General features: G+C 42.7%; 1 protein-coding gene across 8 annotated transcripts in view; it reads left to right on the forward strand.

Annotated features, from left to right (window-relative positions):
* Nucleotides 1–23,338, forward strand: part of clcn5b (chloride channel, voltage-sensitive 5b) — a 138,612-nt gene that overhangs the window by 103,619 nt on the left and 11,655 nt on the right. For all 8 annotated transcript variants that reach the window (XM_080187578.1, XM_080187576.1, XM_080187574.1 and 5 more), the window contains 4 exons: nucleotides 8,009–8,131; nucleotides 11,774–11,980; nucleotides 16,179–16,259; nucleotides 18,966–19,511. In XM_080187578.1, the coding sequence (XP_080043704.1) occupies nucleotides 8,009–8,131; nucleotides 11,774–11,980; nucleotides 16,179–16,259; nucleotides 18,966–19,511 (957 nt within the window). The remainder of the gene's footprint in view (nucleotides 1–8,008; nucleotides 8,132–11,773; nucleotides 11,981–16,178; nucleotides 16,260–18,965; nucleotides 19,512–23,338) is intronic.

Here is a 23,338-nt window from a genome sequence, read left to right on the forward strand (position 1 = left end):
GAACAAATGTGCAGGGAAATTACTGAGAGTAGCAAGCGGAGTAGTTATAATGGAGGAGTTAAATGACCAGAATACAGACTGGCTTGGTGGTATTGTGAGGGCAGAGATTGGCAAGCGTTCCTAGATTATGGTCAGGAGAATTTTCTGCTGCAGTATATATCCAGTCCAACAAACCCAGCAATTTGTATTAGGATCCTTGCTTTTCCTGATTTATATGAATGATCTAGACTTTGGTGTACAGAGGACAATTTAAAAGTTGGTACATGATACAAAATTTGGATGCGGAGATGCTGGCATTGGACTGAGGTAAACACAGTAAGAAGTTTCACAACAACAGATTTGTTTGGCGGCACAAGCTTTCGGAATCTTGTTCCTTCATCAGGTGAGTGAAGACTTCTGTTCACAAACCAGGCTTATACGACACAAATTCAATTTACAAGATAGTGGTTGGAATGAGAGTCTTAACAGGTAATCAAGTCTTAAAGGTACAGACAGTGTGAATGGAGAGAGGGCCAAGCATAAGTTTAAGAAGGTGTGTATTGTTTCCAGCCAGGACAGTTGGTGAGATTTTGCAAGCCTAGGCAGGTCGTGGAGGTTATAGATAGTGTGGCATGAACCCAAGGTCCCTATTGAGGCTGTTTTCATATGTGCAGAACTTGGCTATCAGTTTCTGCTCAGCGATTCTGCGATGTTGCATGTCGTGAAGGCCGCCTCGGAGAACGCTTATCCAAAGATCAGAAACTGAATGCCCATGACTGCTGAAGTGTTTCCTGACTGGAAGGGAACGCTGCTGCCTGGTGATTGTCAAGTGGTGTTCATTCATCAGTTGTCGTAGATCTGCATGGTCTCCCCACTGTGCCATGCCCCGGGACATCCTTTCCTGCAGTGTATCAAGTAGACAACGTTGGCCGAGTCGCAAGAGTATGTACTGTGTACCTGGCGGATGGTGTTCTCACGTGAGATGATGCAACTGTGTCGATGATCTGGCGTGTCTTGCAGAGGTTGCCTTGGCAGGGTTGTGTGGTATTGTGGTTACTGTTCTGAAGGCTGGGTAGTTTGCTGTGGCCAATGATCTGTTTGAGGTTGTGCGGTTGTTTGAAGGCAAGATGTGGGGATGCCCTTGGCAAGATGTTCGTCTTCATTGATGACATGTTGAAGGCTCCAGAGAAGATGTCATAGCTTCTCCGCTCCGGGTAAGTACAGGATGACGAAGGGTACTCAACCTGCTGTGTTCCATGTTTGTCTTCTGTGGAGGTCTGTGCAGTTCTTCACTGTGGTACATCGGAATTGTCAATCGATGAGTCGAGTGCCATATCCTACTTTTATGAGGGCGTCTTTCAGCGTCTGTAGGTGTCTGTTGCGAGTCTCCTCACCTAAGCAGATCCTGTACATACGGAGGGCTTGTCCGTAGGGGATGGCTTCTTTAAAGTGGAGCATTGTGAGGTTATCCATGGACTTGCAGTACAGTGAAGTGCTGAGGTGATTGTCTTTGATGGAGATGTGTGTGTCCAAGAATGCAACCGATTCCAGAGAGTAGCCCATAGTGAATCTGATGGTGGGGATGGAACTTGTTGATGTCGTCATATAGTTGTTTCAATGTTTGTTTGCCATGAATCCCAAAAGAAGAAAATGTCATTGATGTATCTAGTATATAGCGTCGGTTGAAGGTCCTGTGCACTGAAAAGGCCTTCTTCGAAACTGTGCATAAAGAGGTTGGCAGTTCCGACATGCCACAGCGAAAAACTGCATCAACCTCCTCAGAAGACAAACGGTACGTCGCGGACAGAGTACCCTTCGTCATCCAGTCATTCCCCGGAGCAGAGAAGCTACAACATCTTCTCTGGAGCCTTCAACATATCATCGATGAAGACGAACATCTCGCCAAGGCCATCCCCACACCTCCATGTCTTGCCTTCAAACAAACGCACAACCTCAAACAGAGCATTGTCCACAGCAGACTACCCAAACTTCAAGAGAACAGTGACCACGACGCCACACAACCCTTCCACAGCAAACTCTGCAAGATGTGCTGGATCATCGACAGGGATGCCATCATTTCACGTGAGAACACCATCCACCAGATACACGGTATATACTCTTGCGACTCAGCCAACGTTGTCTACCTGATATGCTGCAGGAAAGGATGTCCCGAGGCATGGTAAACTGGGGAGACCATGCAGACGCTACGACAATGGATGAATGAACACCACTGGACAGTCACCAGGCAGGAGCATTCCCTTCCAGTCGGGGAACACTTCAGCAGTCATGAGCATTCAGCCTCTGATCTTCAGGTAAGCATTCTCCAAGGCGGCCTTCACGATACACAACAACGCATAATTGCTGAGCAGAAACTGATAGCCAAATTCTGTACACATGAGGACAGCCTCAACCGGGATCTTGGGTTCATGTCACACTATCTTGCCTGGGCTTGCAAAATCTCACTAACTGTCCTGGCTGGAGACAATACACACCTCTTTAACTTGTGCTTGGGCCTCTCTCCACTCATTGTCTGTATCTTTAAGACTTGATTATCTGTTAAGACTCGCATTCCAATCATTATCTTGTAAATTGAGTTTGTTCAGTATATACCCTTTTTGTGAGCAAAGCCCTCGCTCACCTGATGAAGGAGCAAGACTCCGAAAGCTTGTGCTGCCAAATAAACCTGTTGGACTTTAACTGAAGTTGTGAGACTTCTTACAAAATTTGGAATCATGGTAAACTGTAGAGAGAACAGTGTGGAACTTCAAATTTACTTTCATTTATTCATTCACGTGATGTGGGCACCCAGGTTGGGCCAGCATTTATTGCCCATTCCCTAGTTGCCTGAGAGCAGTTGAGAATTAACCACTTTGTTGTGGCTCTGGTGTCACATGTAGGCCAAGCAGATTTCCTTCCCTAAAAGATATTAGTGAACCAAATGGTTTTTTTTGACAATCGACAATGGTTTCATCAGTAGATTCTTAATTCCAGATATTTTTTATTGAATTAAAATTTCACCATCTGCCGTGGCGGGATTTGAATCCAGGTCCCCAGAACAGTAGCTGAATTTCTGGATTAATACTCTAGCGATAATACCACTAGGCTGTCACCTCTCATAGACATAGACAAATTGGTGGAGTTGGCAGATTGAACTTTATCTATCACCTATGTGGAGAAATGTGAGGTAATGCATTTTGGTTGGAAGAATATGGACTGACTATAAAAGATGAGGGATACAATTCTGAAATGTGTAAGAGCAGTGGAACTGGAGTGTACCTGTGCAGAAGCTATTAAAGGTGGCAGGACAGGTGGAGAGAGCGATTAATAAAGCAGATAGCATCTTAGGGGACATAAATGTAGCTGAGGGGAACACTGGGTTACAGGGGTGTAAACTAGACAGTATTGCAGTTGATAGGGGGGATGTGCTGGATATTCTTGAGGGTTTGAAAATAGATAAGTCCCCTGGGCCGGACGGGATTTATCCTAGGATTCTCTGGGAGGCAAGAGAGGCGATTGCAGAGCCTCTGGCTCTGATCTTCAGGTCGTCGTTGGTCTCAGGTATAGTGCCGGAAGATTGGAGGATAGCGAATGTTGTCCCATTGTTTAAGAAGGGGAACAGAGACTTCCCTGGGAATTATAGACCGGTGAGTCTTACTTCTGTTGTGGGCAAGGTTTTAGAAAAAATTATTAGGGATAGGATTTATAGTTATTTGGAGAGTAATGAATTGATTGGAGATAGTCAGCATGGTTTTGTAGCGGGTAGGTTGTGCCTTACTAACCTTATTGAGTTTTTTGAGAAAGTGACCAAAGAGGTGGATGGGGGTAAGGCAGTTGACGTGGTATATATGGATTTTAGTAAGGCGTTTGATAAGGTTCACCATGGAAGGCTTCTGCAGAAAATGCAGATGTATGGGATTGGGGGTAATCTAGGTAATTGGATCAGGAATTGGCTAGCAGATAGGAGACAGAGGGTGGTGGTTGATGGTAAGTATTCGTCATGGAGTTCAGTTACGAGTGGTGTGCCTCAGGGATCTGTTTTGGGGCCACTGCTGTTTGTAATTTTTATTAATGATCTGGATGAGGGTATAGTTGGGTGGATTAGTAAATTTGCTGATGACACCAAAGTCGGAGGTGTGGTAGATAGTGAGGAAGGGTGTCATAGTTTGCAGGGAGACTTGGACAGGTTGCAGAGCTGGGCCGAGAGGTGGCGGATGGAGTTTAATGCGGAGATGTGTGAGGTAATTCACTTTGGCAGGAATAACAGATGTGTCGCGTATAGGGCTAACGGGAGGACTCTGAGTAGTGTGGATGAACAGAGGGATCGAGGTGTATGTGTACATAGATCCCTGAAAGTTGGGAATCAAGTAGATAAGGTTGTTAAGAAGGCATACGGTGTCTTGGCGTTTATTGGTAGGGGGATTGAATTTAGGAGTCGCAGCGTCATGTTGCAACTGTACACAACTCTGGTGCGGCCGCACTTGGAGTATTGTGTGCAGTTCTGGTCCCCACATTATAGGAAGGATGTGGAGGCTTTGGAGAGGGTGCAGAGGAGGTTTACCAGGATGTTGCCTGGTATGGAGGGGAGGTCCTATGAGGAGAGACTGAGGGATTTGGGGTTGTTTTCGTTAGAAAGAAGGCGGCTAAGAGGGGATCTTATTGAAACATATAAGATGATCAGAGGTTTGGATAGGGTGGACGGTGATAGCCTTTTTCCTCAGATGGAGAAAGCTAGCACGAGGGGGCATGGCTTTAAATTAAGGGGGGGTAGTTATAGGATGGATGTCAGGGGTAGGTTCTTTACCCAGAGGGTGGTGAGGGATTGGAATGCCCTGCCTGCTGCAGTTGTAAATGCGCCTAGTTTGGGGGCGTTTAAGAGATCCGTGGATAGGTTTATGGATGGAAAGGGATTGGTTTAGGTTAGAGGGTCATTGTTTTCTAACTGGTCGGCGCAACATCGTGGGCCAAAGGGCCTGTTCTGCACTGTAATGTTCTATGTTCTATGTTAGGCTTTATTTATTAATAGGAGCATAGAACACAAGAGCATAATGGTTATGCTGAACGTATATAAGACACTAGTTAGACGTTATGTGGGATATTGTGCATGGTTCTAGGCTCAACACTACAGGAAGATTGTGAATGCATTGAAGAGAGTGCAGAAGAATTGTCATGATGTGGACATGCCAGCGTTGGACTGGGGTAAGCACAGTAAAAAGTCTGACAACACCAGGTTTCAGTCCAACCGATTTATTTGATAGTACGCTCACTAGCTTTCGGGGTTAGTCCCTTCGTCAGGTGAATGGAAAGTTCTGGCCTCAGACAGAGCATATAAAGCACAGACTGTTTACAGATTACTGATTAGAATGCGAATCTTTACACCTAACCTGCTGTTCAAGTGTTAAAGTGGCTGACAATGTGAGTGGAAGGAGCACTGATCACAGGTTAAAGAGATGTGTGTTGTCTCCAGACAGTACAGGAAGTGAGGTTTTGCAAACCCAGGCAAGTCACGGGGGGTTACAGATAGTGCGACATGAACCCAGGATCCCTGTTGAGACCATCCTCATGTGCGGAACTTGGCTATCAGTCTCTGCTCAGCGACTCTGCGCTGTCATGTGTCGTGAAGGCCGCCTTGGAGAATGCTTACCCGAAGGTGAGAGGCCGAATGCCCGTGACCACTGAAGTGTTCGCCAACAGGAAGGGAACAGTCTTGCCTGGTGATTGTCGAGCGATGTTCATTCATCCGTTGTCGTAGCGTCTGCATGGTCTCCCCAGTGTACCATGCTTCGGGACATCCTTTCTTGCAACGTATCAGGTAGACAACGTTGGCCGAGTTGCAAGAGTGTTTACCGTGTACCTGGTGGATGGTATTCTCACGTGTGATGATGTCATCCGTGTCGATGATCCGGCATGTCTTGCAGAGGTTGCTGTGGCAGGGTTGTGTGGTATTGTGGTCACTGTTCTCCTGAAGGCTGGGTAGTTTGCTGCGAACAATGGCCTGTTTGAGGTTGCGTAGTTGTCTGAAAGCAAGAAGTGGGGGTGTGGGGATGGCCCTGGCGAGATGTTCGTCTTCATCAATGATATGTTGAAGACTCTGGAGAAGATGATTATCATTGATGAAGACGAACATCTCGCCAGGGCCATCTCCCCCACCCCCACTTCTTGCTTTCAGACAACCACGCAACCTCAAACAGACCATTGTTCGCAGTAAACTTCCCAGCCTTCAGGAGAACAGTGACCACAATACCACACAACCCTGCCACAGCAACCTCTGCAAGACATGCCGGATCATCGACACGGATGACATCATCACACGGGAGAATACCATCCACCAGGTACACGGTAAATACTCTTGCAACTTGGCCAACGTTGTCTACCTGATACGTTGCAAGAAGGGATGTCCCGAAGCATGGTACATTGGGGAGACCATGCAGACGCCACGACAACGGATGAATGAACATCGCTCGACAATCACCAGGCAAGACTGTTCCCTTCCTGTTGGCGAACACTTCAGTGGTCACGGGCATTCGGCCTCTGACCTTCGGGTAAGCATTCTCCAAGGTGGCCTTCACGACACACGACAGCGCAGAGTCGCTGAGCAGAGACTGATAGCCAAGTTCCGCACACATGAGGACGGTCTCAACAGGGATCTTGGGTTCATGTCACACTATCTGTAACCCCCCGTGACTTGCCTGGGTTTGCAAAACCTCACTCACTGTACTGTCTGGAGACAATACACGTCTCTTTAACCTGTGATCAGTGCTCCTTCCACTCACATTGTCGGCCACTTTAAGACTTGAACAGCAGGTTAGGTGTAAAGATACGCATTCTAATCAGTAATCTGCAAACTGTCTGTGCTTTATATGCCCTGTCTGAGGCCAGAACTCTCCATTCACCTGACGAAGGGACTAACCCGAAAGCTAGTGAGTGTACTATCAAATAAATCGGTTGGACTGAAACCTGGTGTTGTCAGAAGAATTGTTCCAGGGATGAGAGATTTCAGTTATGGGGATAGATTGGAGCAGCTGGGTAACTGAGTAACTACTTCTTGGAGAGAAGAAAGCAAAGAGGAGATTTGATAGAGAAATTCAAAATCATGAGGGACCTAAACAGACTGGATAGGCAGGAATTGTTCCCATTTGCGAAATGATCGAGAATAAGGGGACACAGATTTAAAGTGATTTGCAAAAGAAGCAATGCAGTAAGAAACCCTGAGTGGTTGGGGCCTGGAATGCACTAACTGTAAGTGTGGTGGAGGCATGTTCTGATGAAGTACTCGAGGGCATTAGGTGATTATCTGACTAGAAACAATATGCGGGGTTGTGGAGAAAATGAGGAGAATGACACTCAAATCATAATCATCTGGAGAATTAATGCAGACATGATGGGCCAAATGGTTGTCTTCTGCACCAAAACACTCCCCTGACTCTGAATATGGCTGAGGCTCTTCCTCAAAATATTTAAATGTTTATTAGGCTCTGGTGACTATGATCAACAAATATAACTTATTTTCAAGATGGGAAGCATCAGAGACTGAAAATAACACTTCTGTTTAAAATAGATGAATTACAACATGCAGTTTTGTAATTGTAGCCTGGGTGATTTATTTTGGGAGTTTAGTAAAATAATCACTGCCTTGACCAAGAAGAGACCACACAGCCTTAATGAATCTGCTTGACCATTTAATGTTATGATTTGTGTTTATTGGATTTCAATAACCAAATATGTTTCAAAAGTGTATTTCTTGCATTGACTTAAGGCAATCTTTTTGGTAACAGCATAAAGTTTTAAATTAAGCCAGTGAATGTGAATGCAGAGTGCTTAGGTTGTCTACTTAAAATCCTTGTATGTAGTACATCAAATAGAATGATTAGCTATTATTATATGTTCATTTAACGAACATGTTCTGGAAATACGTATTTACCCACATGTTCTGTTTGAATTGAATCATTAATAATTATTCTTTACTCGTGATGACCTATCTCAAACATGTGTGAAATATATTCTAATATTTATGTTGTGCTGACTGTTCTAGGGAGCTGGTGCATACATATTGAATTATTTCATATATGTTAGCTGGGCCCTGGCTTTTGCTTTCCTGGCTGTGTCTTTGGTACGAGTATTCGCACCTTATGCTTGTGGATCTGGAATTCCAGAGGTAAGGCTGAAAAGTTTATTTTTGGGGAAGATATCATTTCTTCTGCAGTGGGTACAAGGTTGCAACTAGTAAACTTATTTAGAATTATTCTGTAGTTTGTCGCCCTCTAGTGATTCTGTATTCTTAACCACAGATATAAATTGGCAAGTGTTTCTTGTGTTCAGCTTTATTTGATTAATTATGAAAAGAAAAAATTTCAGGAAATGTGAGGTATTTCATACAACAGTTGAAACTTGGGTATAAGAAGATGCTTATCCCAAAATACTTATCCCATAGCTATGAAATTCATTCTCAAAGCAACACTAAGCTTATCTTCGATCCCCTGATGACAGGCATCATTGACGTAGCATGCAGCAGCATTACTGACATGCACTGAAGCATATGGAAAGCTGTGATACGGGGATACCAAAATTGGACAAGGAAGTTCTGGTGATGCCAGATGGAGATGGGGCAAAGGCTGAAAAGTGGGCAACCTCCATGCCATGCTCTCGGAGTTGGATTCTTCCATGCATCTCGACTTTGCCAGCAGACTGTCTGACTGGTCAGCCAATGCAGCCAGCATCTCCAGTTTACAAGACAATTGAGCTTGTTGTACATATCACCTCATCCGTGCCCCCTGCAGAACAGATTTAAAACCAGATTTTTGCTTAAGCAGTGAAGCTGCCTGGCTTTCTCGGCAAGCCACACTTTGCCCATTCCATTTATTCATCCTTCTGTTTAGGAACATTTCTTCTGGCCCTACTCTCTGAAATATCCTTTGTCTTGCAGCTCACTCAGCCATACGCTGGTCCCAACTCTATGCCATTGTCTGAGTTGGTGGCTACAAGTGTCAAAACAAGTAACCTGTCCTCTTCATCAGTGTTGTGTAGCTGTGCCCTCTATCTCTCTTTGTTGGCTTTGGAAGGAGAGAATGGGAATAAAGTAGGAATATGTCTCGATAAGCCGGATGGTCCTGGCCCCTTGCATCAGGACATCAGGAAGCAGAGATTCATCTCTGTTGATTTAGGAGATACAGGCATCCTTATCCCCTGCCACCTCTGCTCTAGTCCCTTCAATTATGTTCCATCTTGTTCTGCAAGAGAAAGACAGTATGACAGTAGTTGTGTAGTACAGTATTTAGGTGATGTCCCTGTCCTAGCTGAGGATCTGATGTGTCAGATGCAAAAATGGTACAGGTGCAGTTACTTATTGTAAACACAAACACTGGCACATGTATGACCAACGTATATAAATAGTTTAAAAAAAGTCAATTTGCCTAGCATTAGAGGAAGAACGATATAGGCCAGTAATGGGAGTTAATAACTAATGAGCAAGCTTAGGTTAAGTTCAGATGCAGCCAAACCTAAAGTAGATGTGATTTATATACAGCTTCTAGTTACAGTTTGAGTAATGCCAGCAGCAAATATAGTGATCAGTTCCCAGCAACATTTCTTCTCTGGGTGTGTTTTGGTGCATTAAACCTGATGTCAGTGATTGTCCTTTAAAGGGTTTCTTCAAGATCGGGCTACATGCACGTGGACTGCATAATGTATATCCATTTGTGAGGTACAACATAATGTGTCTGCTGACTCAAGCCTATGTATTAGCCAGCTGAAAACAACGTACAGGGCCTCAGACATCTCAACCTTTCAAACTGAAAAATTCAATAAACAACAATGGATAGAATTTTAGTAATGATGACCAAAGCAAAAATACTCCTCAGCAGATGCCTCCGATCTTTCCAAAATAATCTCCAAAAATCAGAGTTTAATTTAGCTGCTTCTGGTGATCCTTTTGTAGGACTGCATTCTCTGTGAGGTTGCTCAGGCTATAACCTCCCAAACACTGGCCACCCACTCAAATGTTTTAACAATGACTGTCATTTGCTGTGGGATATTAAGACGCTATGCTATCCAGCCTTCCCACTGCTTCTTGGTAGCCTTTCCTAAAGGTTTATTGGCCCTTATATTCTTAACTGTCAGACTTTGCAATTATATATTTGTCGTTGGATATAACTTTGGACTTGCATAAGTCCAAGAGAACCCTAGGATATAGGATCATTTGCTTGTATTGACACTGAAAAGAGTTGAAGGATACTGATAACAGGTTTCCAATACAGTCTTTCTTGCTTTTGCTGCCGAGTAAGTTTTCATGTTGAGTTTCTACTTTTAAAAAACCTGTATTACTTGTACCTGATGTTACTACTGACATCTGATGTTTTAAAACCTGAAGACCTCCATGGTCTGTTGTACCTGTTAATTCTCAGATACTTTCGACCAGTTTGCTTACTCAAAAGTTTTACCCTGGTGCCCTTATTTGTAAGAAGGACAAAGGACAAACACAAGTAAAGGTTCAGTAAGTTTATTAATAATAATACTATTAACCTTAAGTTACCCACATAAAACAAGAGGACACCCCAGATTCAAGTATACTTCCCATTGGTTAAACTGCAGGCCCGATTCTCTGAGGCTTTCTGGTCCGTCGTCATGAAGGTGAGTCTCGATGGCAGCTTCTTCCTTCCTCCCTTCTCTGGTCGGTTTTCCGGATGGTCAAGGTCACCTCCCTCATCCAGTCTTCGCTGCTGGTGTGCCTGAGATGTGTATCTTTATCCCCTTCTTCCCCGTCTTTTCAGAAACTTTTCTGGCTTCTCGCCACTGAGGCCTGGGGTTCCAATACCCAGTGGGTTTCTTGATGTCTGCCTGACAGGACACAGGTGTCCATCTCCATGTTGTTGCTTACCTTATCTGGCAACAGGTTACATGTATCTAGGAACTCTAGGTGACAAAGTCTGACCTGATCTAGGCTTCTAACAATAGGCCGATGCATTTCAAAGGGGTGCAGTGATCTCCTGCTGGGTCTCAGTAGAGTGCAAGATCTTTGAAGGGTGATTGATGGAACAGGCCAGACATGTTTCTGTGTCTTTATATATTTGACCTTAGTCAAGTCTGTGATTGATTCTGTTTGATTTTATAATTTAGGATATTCAATTTAATCGGCCTTAAAACTGATTATATTACCACAGGTCACTTGCAAAATGTTAAAGTTGAAGTTGGACACTGACTTTTTTTTTGAACCAGATTTAGAAACTCCTTTTGTGATTGACTATAGGTAACCTTACTAACCAGAAGAGTTTCTTTCCATGTGTTATTTGAGGAGGTGACAGCCAACACTATGCAACCACTGGTTGTTTAGTAGTCCCAAAGAGGCCTGATCCATTTTGAGGTCCAGGCTTCTATATTAGAATATGCCCAGACAATGGAAATAGTGTGTGCAGCATTGACCCGGTGAGTATTATCCTAAAATGCCAATTAGTCTCCTATGTATTATAGGACTTCACTTTGCATATTAAAATACTACAGACCGACTCGAATGGACAATTCAGCCGCTGAATGGTAGACCTTAGGGTCAAGAAGGACAGCCAAATTGGAGCAGGGCAGTTAGTCATTTCAAACAATTTTGGGGTGCCACTGAGCCATTTGTACTAGGTTAAAGGTCTCAAAGTCCAACCCATTATCTCCCAATTCAGTTGAATTGTGAATCTTTAATTTAGTTACACTGATGAGGTTGCACTGCAGACAGATTGTGTCCTTAAAATAATTTTCACTTGTTTTTGAATTTTAAGTACTTAAAGATGTTTACAATTATTCTGTCATTTACTTTCAGATTAAAACCATATTAAGTGGTTTTATCATTAGGGGCTATCTAGGAAAGTGGACGCTGATCATTAAGACCGTCACCCTGGTTTTGGCTGTGTCTTCAGGCCTCAGTCTTGGAAAAGAAGGCCCTCTAGTACATGTGGCCTGCTGCTGTGGCAATATTGTTTGTCATCTGTGTACAAAATACAGGAAAAATGAAGCCAAAAGGAGAGAGGTAAGTGGATATGGAAGTGTAATTTGGAACAATTGCACCAAGTTGGAGCATTCAACCCCGGCAGCTTAACACTGAGCTGCTAATGGTGTGGCAGAGATAGAGAAAAATGCTCAAAAAAACAAGCCACAGAGGAAAGTAAAGTTCAAAGGAAATAGTAGGGCTGAAGCAGATTTAATGAGAGAAGAGTTTTGAAGTTGAAGATGAGAATTCTACATTGGGGGACTGGGAACCAATGTAATTTAATAACGAGTAGTGCCTGCATGGGAGGTGCTGCTGGGTAGGGTATGGACAACATAGTTTTGATTCAGCTGAAGAATTTGGAGAATAGAGGAAAGACAGTTGAGTGTTTGAAAAGTAAATTCGGGAGATTATAAAGGCATGTTAACAGACTAGAGGCAAGTTTATATCCATACTTGTGGCTCTTTCTGGCCAAAAAAACCACTGGAAAAGAGTGAAGACCGGTTGGCAAATTTGTGTTACTTTCATCAAAAATTGTGTTAAAAGGTATGCGCTATTATGCAATAATGACTCCTGATACTTGAGTAATTATTAGTGTAATATTAGCTGGTGAGGGGCGATGTATTGGGGATCGGAGGTGGGGGGGGGGGGGCATGTTTCTGAATTCATGTTGCAAACTTGCAAATCTGCTCCACTCAGGCAGATAGTCATTTCCTTGGACCTTTTGGTACATTAAGTGTTAACAGTCATGCTGAATTTGGCTGTTCAATGTGGGTTTGGCCCCAGTATAGAACTGGCAAATATTGAGCAATAAATTGGTATTTTCATTCAAGCCACAAGGATAATTTGTGTTTGGGGGGCGGGGTGGGGGGGGTACTTATTTTGAAGTTAGACTAGAAAGGAAATAATTCAGACACACTGTTGTCATGGAGTCAAAAGGATTTTCTTGCTTTTGCTGTACTAGACCAAGGAATGCGTGATGCTGCTGCTTGTTGAGAAAAATAAATATAATCAATCTGCCACTATTAATATCACTCGCCTTAATGAGCACAAATGTACTAAAAATATTTCAGGCACAGAAATAGCAAAAAGAAATACAATAATAGATTGGAAGGGAGCATAACAACAATGGAGTAAGTGCTACATAACACCACTGCCCTATTTTGTGCACAGAGGAAGAGTTATGAATGTGGCTCAAAGAGCATGTAAAAAGAATGATAATTGAGCTCCATGGGAACTAACACTGATGAAAAGTGTATGTAGGATTGAACTTGGCAGAAGTTAATATAATCCTTATTCTTGAGGGCAGGAGAGAGACAATGATGGAGAAATTAGACCAGATTGTGTCCAGATGTGGAGTATCATGTATGACTTATTTATGAATTTATATTAGACAATACAGTTACCAAAGGACTTTAGAATAAGGCACTGGAATACTTTGTCTGCATTGAAGTTAACTGATTAGTTTTTCAAAGCTTTTTATTTCTTACTGATTCCCTGAGGGCTCCCTTGAACATCTAAACAAAATTTTCAATATCTGTAATTAATCTAAGAAAAATACCACTCTGAACTGGGTCAGTTTGAGAAATGTGGATGAAGTGCTGACTTGTTCAATATTCCATTCAATTGCGTGGCGTATAATGAAGGTGAAAACCCAAAAAAGTGCCAGTGGAAGGAAAATCCCTTCGCTTTGTATGCTCAGATTCAGGACAAAGCTGTGTGATCCTCAAAAGGGACACACCTTATCATTTACCATTGTGTAGTAGCTGTCTTGCAATTGGCGAGTAATATACTACAGTATACAGACACGCAATATGTAAAATAGAAAATAGCTCATTTATTGGATGATGCATTAAATTTATGAATTTAGGACTAATAGAATCAGACAGACAGAACCAACAATTAATCTAATTCCCATGTTCTCTCCCAATAGCCTGGCAGTGTTTTTCTATTTAAATAGTGAACAAATTTCCTTATGCAAGGTGTTATTGAATCTGCTTTAACCATTCTTTATTTTTTCAGACAACACATTTCAGATCTTTATACCTCACTGCATAAATTAAAATTCTCCCCATCACTTTCATGACTTTTTTGCTGATTATTTTTAATTTATGTGCTCCGGTTACTGACCCTTCTGCTAGTTTCTCCCAATCTTCCCTATCAAAGTGCCTCACAATTTTGAAACTTTATATTTGTATTGATTTCCTTTGCTTTAAGGAGAACAAACCTAGTTTCTCTAGTCTCTTTAGATAACTAAATCCCACTCTCCCGCCCGCCACATGCCCACTTATCCCTTATGCTCAAATAAGTCTGTCTTGCATGCTGTCCTAAGTCTTGACATTCCTTAAAATGTATTGCCCAGAATTGAACACAGCATTCTCACTGAGTCTAACCAGAGATTTATAACAATTAACTTTGCTTTTGTACTGTATGTCTCAATTTATAAAGGCCAGGATCACACATACTTTTAGAACACCTTTGTCAGTTTGCCCTGCCACCTTCAGATTTATTCACGTGAACCCTTGGTCCCCTATTCTTGTACCCCTGTTACAATTGTATTATTTAGTTAAACCAAAATGCATTGCCTCATGGTTGAATTTTTGGGCCCCATCAGCACTGGGAATGGAAACAGATGGGGATCTTAAATTTCAAAACTAGTTGGCATGCAGCCTTCCTGACTCCATGCCATTTGGAGGCCTGAAAATAATCTCCCCCCCCCCCCCCCCCAATTACCCTCGCATCTCCCATCTGCAGGAATTGGGCTTATTAAAAGCCCTATTTGAGAACATGTCCCAATGTGACAAGGGGCAGATTAACTCCCTGGAATGGGTGCTCCAGGCTGTCCTAAAGGTACTCCCTTTCTGCCTGGGTAGGAGTATAGCCAAACACTAACCCGGCCAGAGCATCCACCAACTGCCCTACCCCAAACTCCAGTCATGGCCTGGCTTTTTTTTTACAATTTTTAATTAAAAGTTTTTTAAAAGTGGCTGAGGGAGCACCTTCTTGTTAAAATGCCTTCCTAGTTACTTAACTTGCAGCTGGGCATTTTCCTGGAGATGGAAGATCTCTCTTGACCTTCCAACTTCAAGAATCAGTCCAATGCCCTTAATTGAACAGGGAATCTGTTTCCATGCCAGTTAAGGGCTCATCTCATTCAAACCCATGATTTTAATCTGATTTCAAGACCTGAGAACAGTTCCAACTCATGGTTCCCACATCTGTGGGGAAAATCCAGCCCATTTCACATCTGTGTCCTCCACAATCTGTCCACCTCAGTATTTATTACATTTTCAAGCTTTTAGCAAACTTTGGAATTATGCACTCCTTATCCAAGATAGGTCATTGATAGATGCCAAAAAACCATGCCCTAATACTGAACCCTGGAGGACATCACTCTTCAGTTTGAAAAACAGCTGTTCACTGCTTCTCCCTGCTTTCTGCCTTGCAAACAATTTCATATCCATGCTTCCACTGCCCCTTTAAACCTCTGGGCTTTAACTTTGATGTGGGTATGCTGGCGTTGGACTGGCGTAAACACAGTAAAAAGTCTGACAACACCAGGTTTTAGTCCAACCGATTTATTTGATAATAGACTCACAAGCTTTCGAGGTTTCCCTCTTCGCCAGGTGAATGGAGAGTTCTGGCCTCAGACAGAGCATATAAAGCACAGACAGTTTAGAGATTACTGATTACAGTGCGAATTCTTACACCTAACCTGCTGTTCAAGACCTGAAGTGGCTGACAATGTGAGTGGAAGGAGCACTGATCACAGGTTACAGAGATGTGTATTGTCTCCTTTAACTTTGCCAGCAGATCTTTTACATTGTACTTTGTGGAACTTATTTTGGAAGTCAGTTTACACAACAGCTGGAAGTAAACTCAAGAGTTTAGAAACACATGTTTGATACTTGACGTTCCTTCACTGTAGCCAAACATAACCAAGATATAATGCACGCTTGGAAATTTGGGTGTGGACTTTCCATTCGTTCTTGCAGAAAGCGGATGTATGAAAGTAATACATACATTGAATTTTTAACCCTTTTGTATGTTGATTCTCCCTCTTCCACCCTCATTATAATTACAGAATGTAGCAGTGCCTCAGACCATTGTCCGTAAAGCAGCACTTAAGCTATTGTTAAGTGTATTTCGATTCCATGAGACATGAACTAATGAGGGGCATGAGTTCACCTTTGTTTGTCAAACTCTGCATTGTGTATTCTTCATTGACTTTGTTTTCTAGGTACTATCTGCAGCTGCAGCAGCAGGTGTCTCTGTAGCTTTTGGTGCGCCCATTGGAGGAGTTTTATTTAGTCTTGAAGAGGTAGGATTTTGTCATAATTTTCACATTTTGACCATGTTGTGGAATATCTAAATATACTCAACACAGAGTCAGGTGTAGGTGAATCAAGCAGCAGTTTATTCAATAAAAGTATGTATGCGAAAAATAGCACCCTCGGGTTGCTCTAAGAGGCTACTCAAAGTTACACAGCTTCTACAAATATAATTGTACCTCCTCACGTTAGTTCATTGTCATTCGTTCATCATCGGTTCACACTGTTCTTATCTCACACATCTAGCTCTGTACATCCGCAATCACAAATGAAGTCACAGAATGACCTGATCTTTAAAACATACAACTCCAGCAGTTTATTCAGAAAACTGCTGGCATTGTATGACAATTGTCCAATTGTCTACTTATCTTAGCCTGACATGGAGATGCTGGCATTGGACTGGGGTAGGCACAGTAAGAAGTTTCACAACACCAAGTTGAGGTCCAACAGGTTTATTTGGTAGCACAAGCTTTCGGAGTGCTGCCCCTTCATCAGGTGAGTGAGGAGCTGTGTTAACAAACAGAGCATACGTAGATACAGACTCAATTTACAAGATAATGGTTGGAATGCAAGTCTTTACAGGTAATCAAGTCTTAAAGGTACAGACAATGTGATTGGAGAGAGGGTTAAGCACAGGTGAAAGAGATGTGTATTGTATCCAGCTAGGACAGTTAGTGAGATTTTGCAAGTCCGAGCAAGTGGTGGGGGTTACAGATAGTGTGACATGAACCCAAGATCCCTGTTGAGGCCATCCTCTTGTGCGAAACTTGGCTATCAGTTTTTGCTCAGCAATTCTGTGTTGTCGTGTGTCATGAAGGCAGCCTTGGAGAAAGCTTACCTGAAGATCAGAAGCTGAATGCCCATGACTGCTGAAGTGTTCTCCGACAAGAAGAGAACACTCCTGCCTGGTGATTGTCGAGCGGTGTGTTCATTCATCCATTGTCGGAGCATCTGCATAGTCTTGCCAGTGTACCACGTATTGGGACATCCTTTCCTGCAGCGAATCAGGTAGACAATGTTGGCCGGGTCGTAAGAGTATGTACCATTACCTGGTGGATGGTGTTCTCGCGTGAGATGATAATGAAATTCAATAAGGTTATCTTTGAACACTGTGAACACCATCCACCAGGTATACGGTGCATGTTCTTGTGACTCGGCCAACGTTGTCTACCTGATAAGCTGCAGGAAAGGATTTACTGAGTCAAGGTACATTGGTGAGACCATGCAGATGCTACGTCAATGGATGAATGAACACTGCTCGACAATCATCAAGCAGGAGTGTTCTCTTCCTGTCGGGGAACACTTCAGCAGTCATGGGCACAACTTGCCTGGACTTGCAAAATCTCACTAATTGTCCTGGCTGGAGACAATACACACCTCTTTAACCTGTGCTTAACCCCCTCTCCACTCATATTGCCTGTGCCTTTAAGACTTGATTACCTGTAGAGACTTGCATTCCAACCGTTATCTTGTAAATTGAGTCTGTATCTATATACAGCCTGTTTGTGAGCACAGCTCCTCACTCACCTGATGAAGGGGCAGAGCTTTGAAAGCTTGTGCTATCAAATAACCTGGTGTTGTGAGACTTCTTACTATGTTAGCCTGACTATGAGGTCACATTCCTTATTACACCAAATCTAGCGATTCTTTTTACTGCAAGCGCTTTAAAATCTTATGCCAGACACTTGGTCAAGCTCAAGTATCCCGTTGTACTACTTCACACCACAAGAACCTTTTTAATTGCAAAGAGAACCTGCAGGGACCAGGTAGCAGCACAAGTTTGTACTTGGATGATGGGCAAAATTCAGTAAGATTACCTTTGAACATTGCATTGATAATTCCTGAGAGCGTTGTAGAAAAGCTTGTCCAGACAATCTAATCATTTTGGCATCTGTTTTATTTTCTCTAAATCTGTGTCTGGTTTTGATCCAATCCATTGATTTCCATGTTTCTTTTTGCCAGACTATTTATTTGAAGGCATTTATTTTAACCACTTTTTGATGTTTGTACAAGGTAAAATTTTTCATTTTTGGAGTATTGAATGCAATCTGCCAAAGACAATTGCAAATCAATTCAACATGGATTTTTGTAAAATATTTTGTGAATATATTCCTTGTTTCAGCATTCCAGAATCCTTCAGTATTGCACAGGGCTCTGTGAGTGTTCTAACACTGAAACAGATTTGTTGAAAGCTGTAGGGATCATATTCAAAGGCATTGGCCAGACTTTTTCAGCTCTTCATGGCAGGATTGTCCAATCTCGTCGATCTGAACAGAAGTTTTGATGGATAGTTGGCTCTGACACTAGAGAACTGAGAGCCCACATTGGAAGGGGGTGGGGGAAATTTTAACAGTGATTGTCCTCAAGAGAATGAATAAATGAGCCCAATCTGGAGGAGTACAAATTGTACTAACTTGACATCAGAAACAACCTAATAAAGTAAGTGAGCCAACATCGTGCTGTAAGAGGCAGTTAACCTTCCTTTTCGGACAAGATTTGAATCCAATGGTTCTTGGCTTTATCTACCTTTCCTACTGTTGGCTGAGGCAAATAATTGCCTGATATCAAGGAACATCCTGGTGGAATTGACATTGATAGTTGTGTAATTTAAATTGGAAGTGTTTGTTACAGGATATACCAGTATGTTTCAAAGGACTAATTTACAATCTCCTCTTTGACTTTTCTTTGGTCTCCAGGTTAGTTATTACTTCCCTCTGAAGACTTTGTGGCGATCGTTTTTTGCTGCATTGGTTGCAGCTTTCACACTCCGATCTATTAATCCATTTGGGAATAGCCGCCTCGTGCTATTCTACGTAGAATTCCACAGCCCTTGGCATTTATTGGAATTGGTTCCTTTCATACTTTTGGGAATCTTCGGAGGACTATGGGGAGCGTTTTTTATTCGTGCCAACATTGCCTGGTGCAGAAGACGCAAGACCACCAAGCTAGGAAAGTACCCAGTTCTTGAGGTCCTTGTTGTGACAGCCATCACAGGTATTATAGCTTTCCCTAATGACTATACTAAGATGAGTACCAGTGGGCTCATTTCAGAGTTGTTCAATGACTGTGGACTTCTGGACTCATCACAACTCTGTGACTACATTAATGATGTCAACAGCACCAAAACAATCGATGACTTGCCAGACCGTGCAGCAGGGAAAGGTGTTTACATGGCAATGTGGCAGCTGGCTCTTGCACTAGTGTTTAAAATTTTCATCACGATATTCACATTTGGAATGAAGGTAAGGAATTTCAGGGAGACAAATATTTTATGTGATAGTGGATGCTGAACATGTAATGATGTGTGAATGGATTTACTTACTGTGTTGTGAATGTGCAAAATGATATATAGCAGAACAAGTACAATACAATTATATTCAATTTCTGGGTCTGTAATGGTGAAAACCTGTTCTGACGTAAATTGACATCTACGCCTGTGCACTTCCATCAGGGGTCACTGAGTACCAATTAGAACTCTGGTTATTCTTTGCCTTTCCCCTATCCAATTCATTGGAAAATAAATGTAGGATCCTTATTATCACCACAGCTGAGATCAGCCAATCTGACACTTGAGAAGATACATTAGATGAAAAATGGTGTTTCTCGGATGAAATCTTAAACTGAGGTATCTGACTCCTCAGTGATCATCCAAGGTGACATGGTTTTTTTTAAATTAATTCTTTCGGATGTGAATTTTGCTGGTAAAGCCAGCATTTGTTGCCCATTTCTAATTGTCTTTGAGCCGAGTGACTTGCTCAGCTATTTCAGAGGCCAGTTACAAGTCAGCCACGTTACTATGGATCTGGAGTCACATGCAGGCTAGACCATCTCATGATAAGAAGTCTCTCAACACCAGGGTAAAGTCCAACAGGTTTATTTGATATCACGAGCTTTCAGAGCTCCTTCACCTGATAAAGGAGCAGCGCTCCAAAACCTCATGTTACCAAATAAACCTGTTGGACTTTAACCTGGTGTTGTGAGACTTCTTACAGTGCCTAACCCAGCCCAATGCAGACATCTCCACATCATGTCTAATTGACAGATTATCTTCCCTAAAGGACATTAGTAAATCAGGTGAATCTTTATGTCAATCAATGATAGTTTCATGGTCACCATTTCAGAGACTAGATTAATTGAGTCTACATTCACCAGAAGCCGAGATGGAATCTCTCACATGGGAAACTTATTAAGAAGGCTAGTGGACATGGGATGCAGGGTGACCTGACAAGGTAGATTCATAATTGGCTTAGCGGTAGGAAACAGAGGATGGTGATAGACAGCGGCTTTAGTGGCTGGAAGCTGGGTATGCTGGGCCCACTTTTGTTCACCATTTATATAAATAACATAGATGACTATGTGACGGGTAGAATCAGTAAGTTTGCCAATAACACAAAGACTGGCTGGGTGGTTAACAGTGAGGTTGAGTGTCTTGGGTTACAAGAAGGTATAGACAAGACTGTCAAATGAGCAGATAAGTGGCAGATGAAATCTAACCCTGAAAAGTGTGAGGTGATGCACTTTGGAAGGAATAATTTGACAAGGAAGTATACTATGAAAGATCTGACACTGGGAAGTTCTGAAGAACACAGGGACCTTGGCATGTTTGTCCATAGATCTCTGAAGGGGGAAAGGCAGGTTAATAGGTGGTGAAAAAGTCATATGGCACTCTCATCTTTATCAATCGGGGTATAGATTACAAAAGCAGAGAGGTCATGATGGCGTGGTATGGAACTTTGGTGAGGCCACAGCTGGAGTAGTATGTGCAGTTATGGCCGTCACATTATAGGAAGGACGTGAAAATACTGAAGGGGGTGAAGAGGAGAGTCACCAGGATGTTGCCTGGGATGCAACATTTAAGTCATAAACAGAGGTTGGATAGGCTTGTGTTGTTTTCTCTGGAGCAGAGAAGACTGAGGGTGACCTGATTGAGTGCTCAAGATTGAGAGGCATGGACAGGGTAGATAGGGAGCAGCTGTTCCCCTTCATTGCAAGGTGACACAAGTTAAGGGTGAGGGGTGGGAAGTTTAGGGGGGATATGAGGAAAAGCTTTTTTACTCAGAAGATGGTGAAAGTCTGGAATGCACTTCCTTGGAGGATGGTGGAGGTAGGATGCCTCACATACTTTAAAAAGTACCTGAATGAGTACTTGGCATGCTATAACATTCAAGGCTATGGGGCAAGTGCTGGCAAGTGGGATTAGGTGAGCAGGTCAGGTTCTTTCATGTGTCAGTGCAGACTCGATGAACCGAAGGGCCTCTTCTGCACTGTAGTATTTTGTGGATGCAATTAACTTTATTGGAACAGTTAGATAATTTTAGGTCATTTTTATTATCACATATGAAATCTGATTGCACCAGTGCTTCAAGATCTTATTCCAACTAAATCAAATGTACCTATTTAGAGTACTTGGAAATATGTATGTGCAATGAAATGATTCAAACAAAGAAAGTCTAAATACTAACAATCTTAGAAACCAAGTTTGCTCTAATGGGGACAGGAGGCAAGGCTTAGAAATGATAAAGCAAACAAATTAACTGAGTGTGCAAATTTATTTAATTGGAACTGGTTATGTGACAGTTGGCCTAGGCAAGATGACATGTCAGAGAATCAGAGCAGACTTGACGGGCCAAATGGTCTCTCTCTGCATTATAGGGATTCTTTGGTTCTAGTCTATCGTTCCATTACTTTTGGTTCCCTCATCCAAACCATTGATGTGCATTGTAAATAGCTGGGGCTCAAGAGCTGAGAGTCTACAGAAGGATCTAGATAGGCTGGGCGAATGGGCCAGGAAATGGCAAATGGAATTTAATGTTGGCAAGTGCGAGGTGGTCCACTTTGGTAGGAATAATGGTAGGAAGGATTATTACTTACGTGGAGAAAAACTGCAGCAGGCGACGGTGCAGAGGGACCTCGGGGTCCTTGTGCATGAGTCGCAAAAACCCAGCTTGCAGGTGCAGCAGGTGGTCAGGAAGGCGAATGGGATGCTGGCCTTCACCGCGAGGGGGATTGAATATAAAAGTAGGGAGGTCTTGCTGCGGCTGTATAGGGCATTGGTGAGGCCGCAGCTGGAGTACTGTGTGCAGTTTTGGGCGCCGTACTTACACAAGGATATTTTGGCCTTGGAGGGAGTGCAGAGGAGGTTTACTAGGCTGATGCCGGAGTTGAGGGGGTTGAGCTATGAGGAGAGGCTGAATAAATTAGGCTTGTACTCGTTAGAGTTTAGAAGAATGAGGGGAGATCTCATTGAGACGTATAAGATGATGAATGGGATGGATAGGATAGAGGTGGAGAGACTCTTCCCGCTCAGAAAGGATAGTAGGACTAGGGGGCACAGCCTCAAGGTAAAGCGGGGGGGGGGGGCGTGGTTTAGAATGGAGTTGAGGAGGAACTTCTTCACTCAAAGGGTGGTGAATCTCTGGAATTCTCTGCCCATTGAAGTGGTGGAGGCTGCCTCGCTAAATATTTTTAAGACGCCGGTTGATGGGTTTTTGATAAGAGAGGGGATTAAGGGTTATGGGGAGAGGGCGGGAATGTGGAACTGAGCCAAGACAGATCATCCATGATCTTATTGAATGGCGGGGCAGGCTCGAAGGGCTAGTTGGCCTACTCCTGCTCCTATTTCTTATGTTCTTATGTTCTCAAGCACTGATTCCTATGGGACCCCAATCATCATTGCCTGCCAATTCAAAAAATACCCATTTATTCCCACACTCTGTTTTTTGTCTGCTCACTAATTCTCAATCCATGCCCGTATATTACCCTCACGTACTTTAATTTTGCTCTTTTGTGGGACTTCACCGAAAGATTTCTGAAAATCCAAGTATACCACATCCCATGCTGCATCCTTACCTATTCTACTAGTTACGTTTCCAAAAAACATTTTAAAAAAAACTCCAGTAGGTTGGTCAAACATGATTTCCCTTTCATAAATCCATGTTAACTTTGTGTAATCCTGTGAATATTTTCTAAATGTCCTGTTATCACATCCTTTATAATAGACTCTAGTGTTTTCCCTACTACTGAGTGGGTTGGAGATGGAGGGATATAGGAGATTGTTTTAAATAAGGTT

This window comes from Carcharhinus amblyrhynchos, chromosome 4 (genome assembly GCF_965287045.1).
Source record: "Carcharhinus amblyrhynchos chromosome 4, sCarAmb.v2.hapA, whole genome shotgun sequence".
Lineage (NCBI taxonomy): Eukaryota > Metazoa > Chordata > Chondrichthyes > Carcharhiniformes > Carcharhinidae > Carcharhinus > Carcharhinus amblyrhynchos.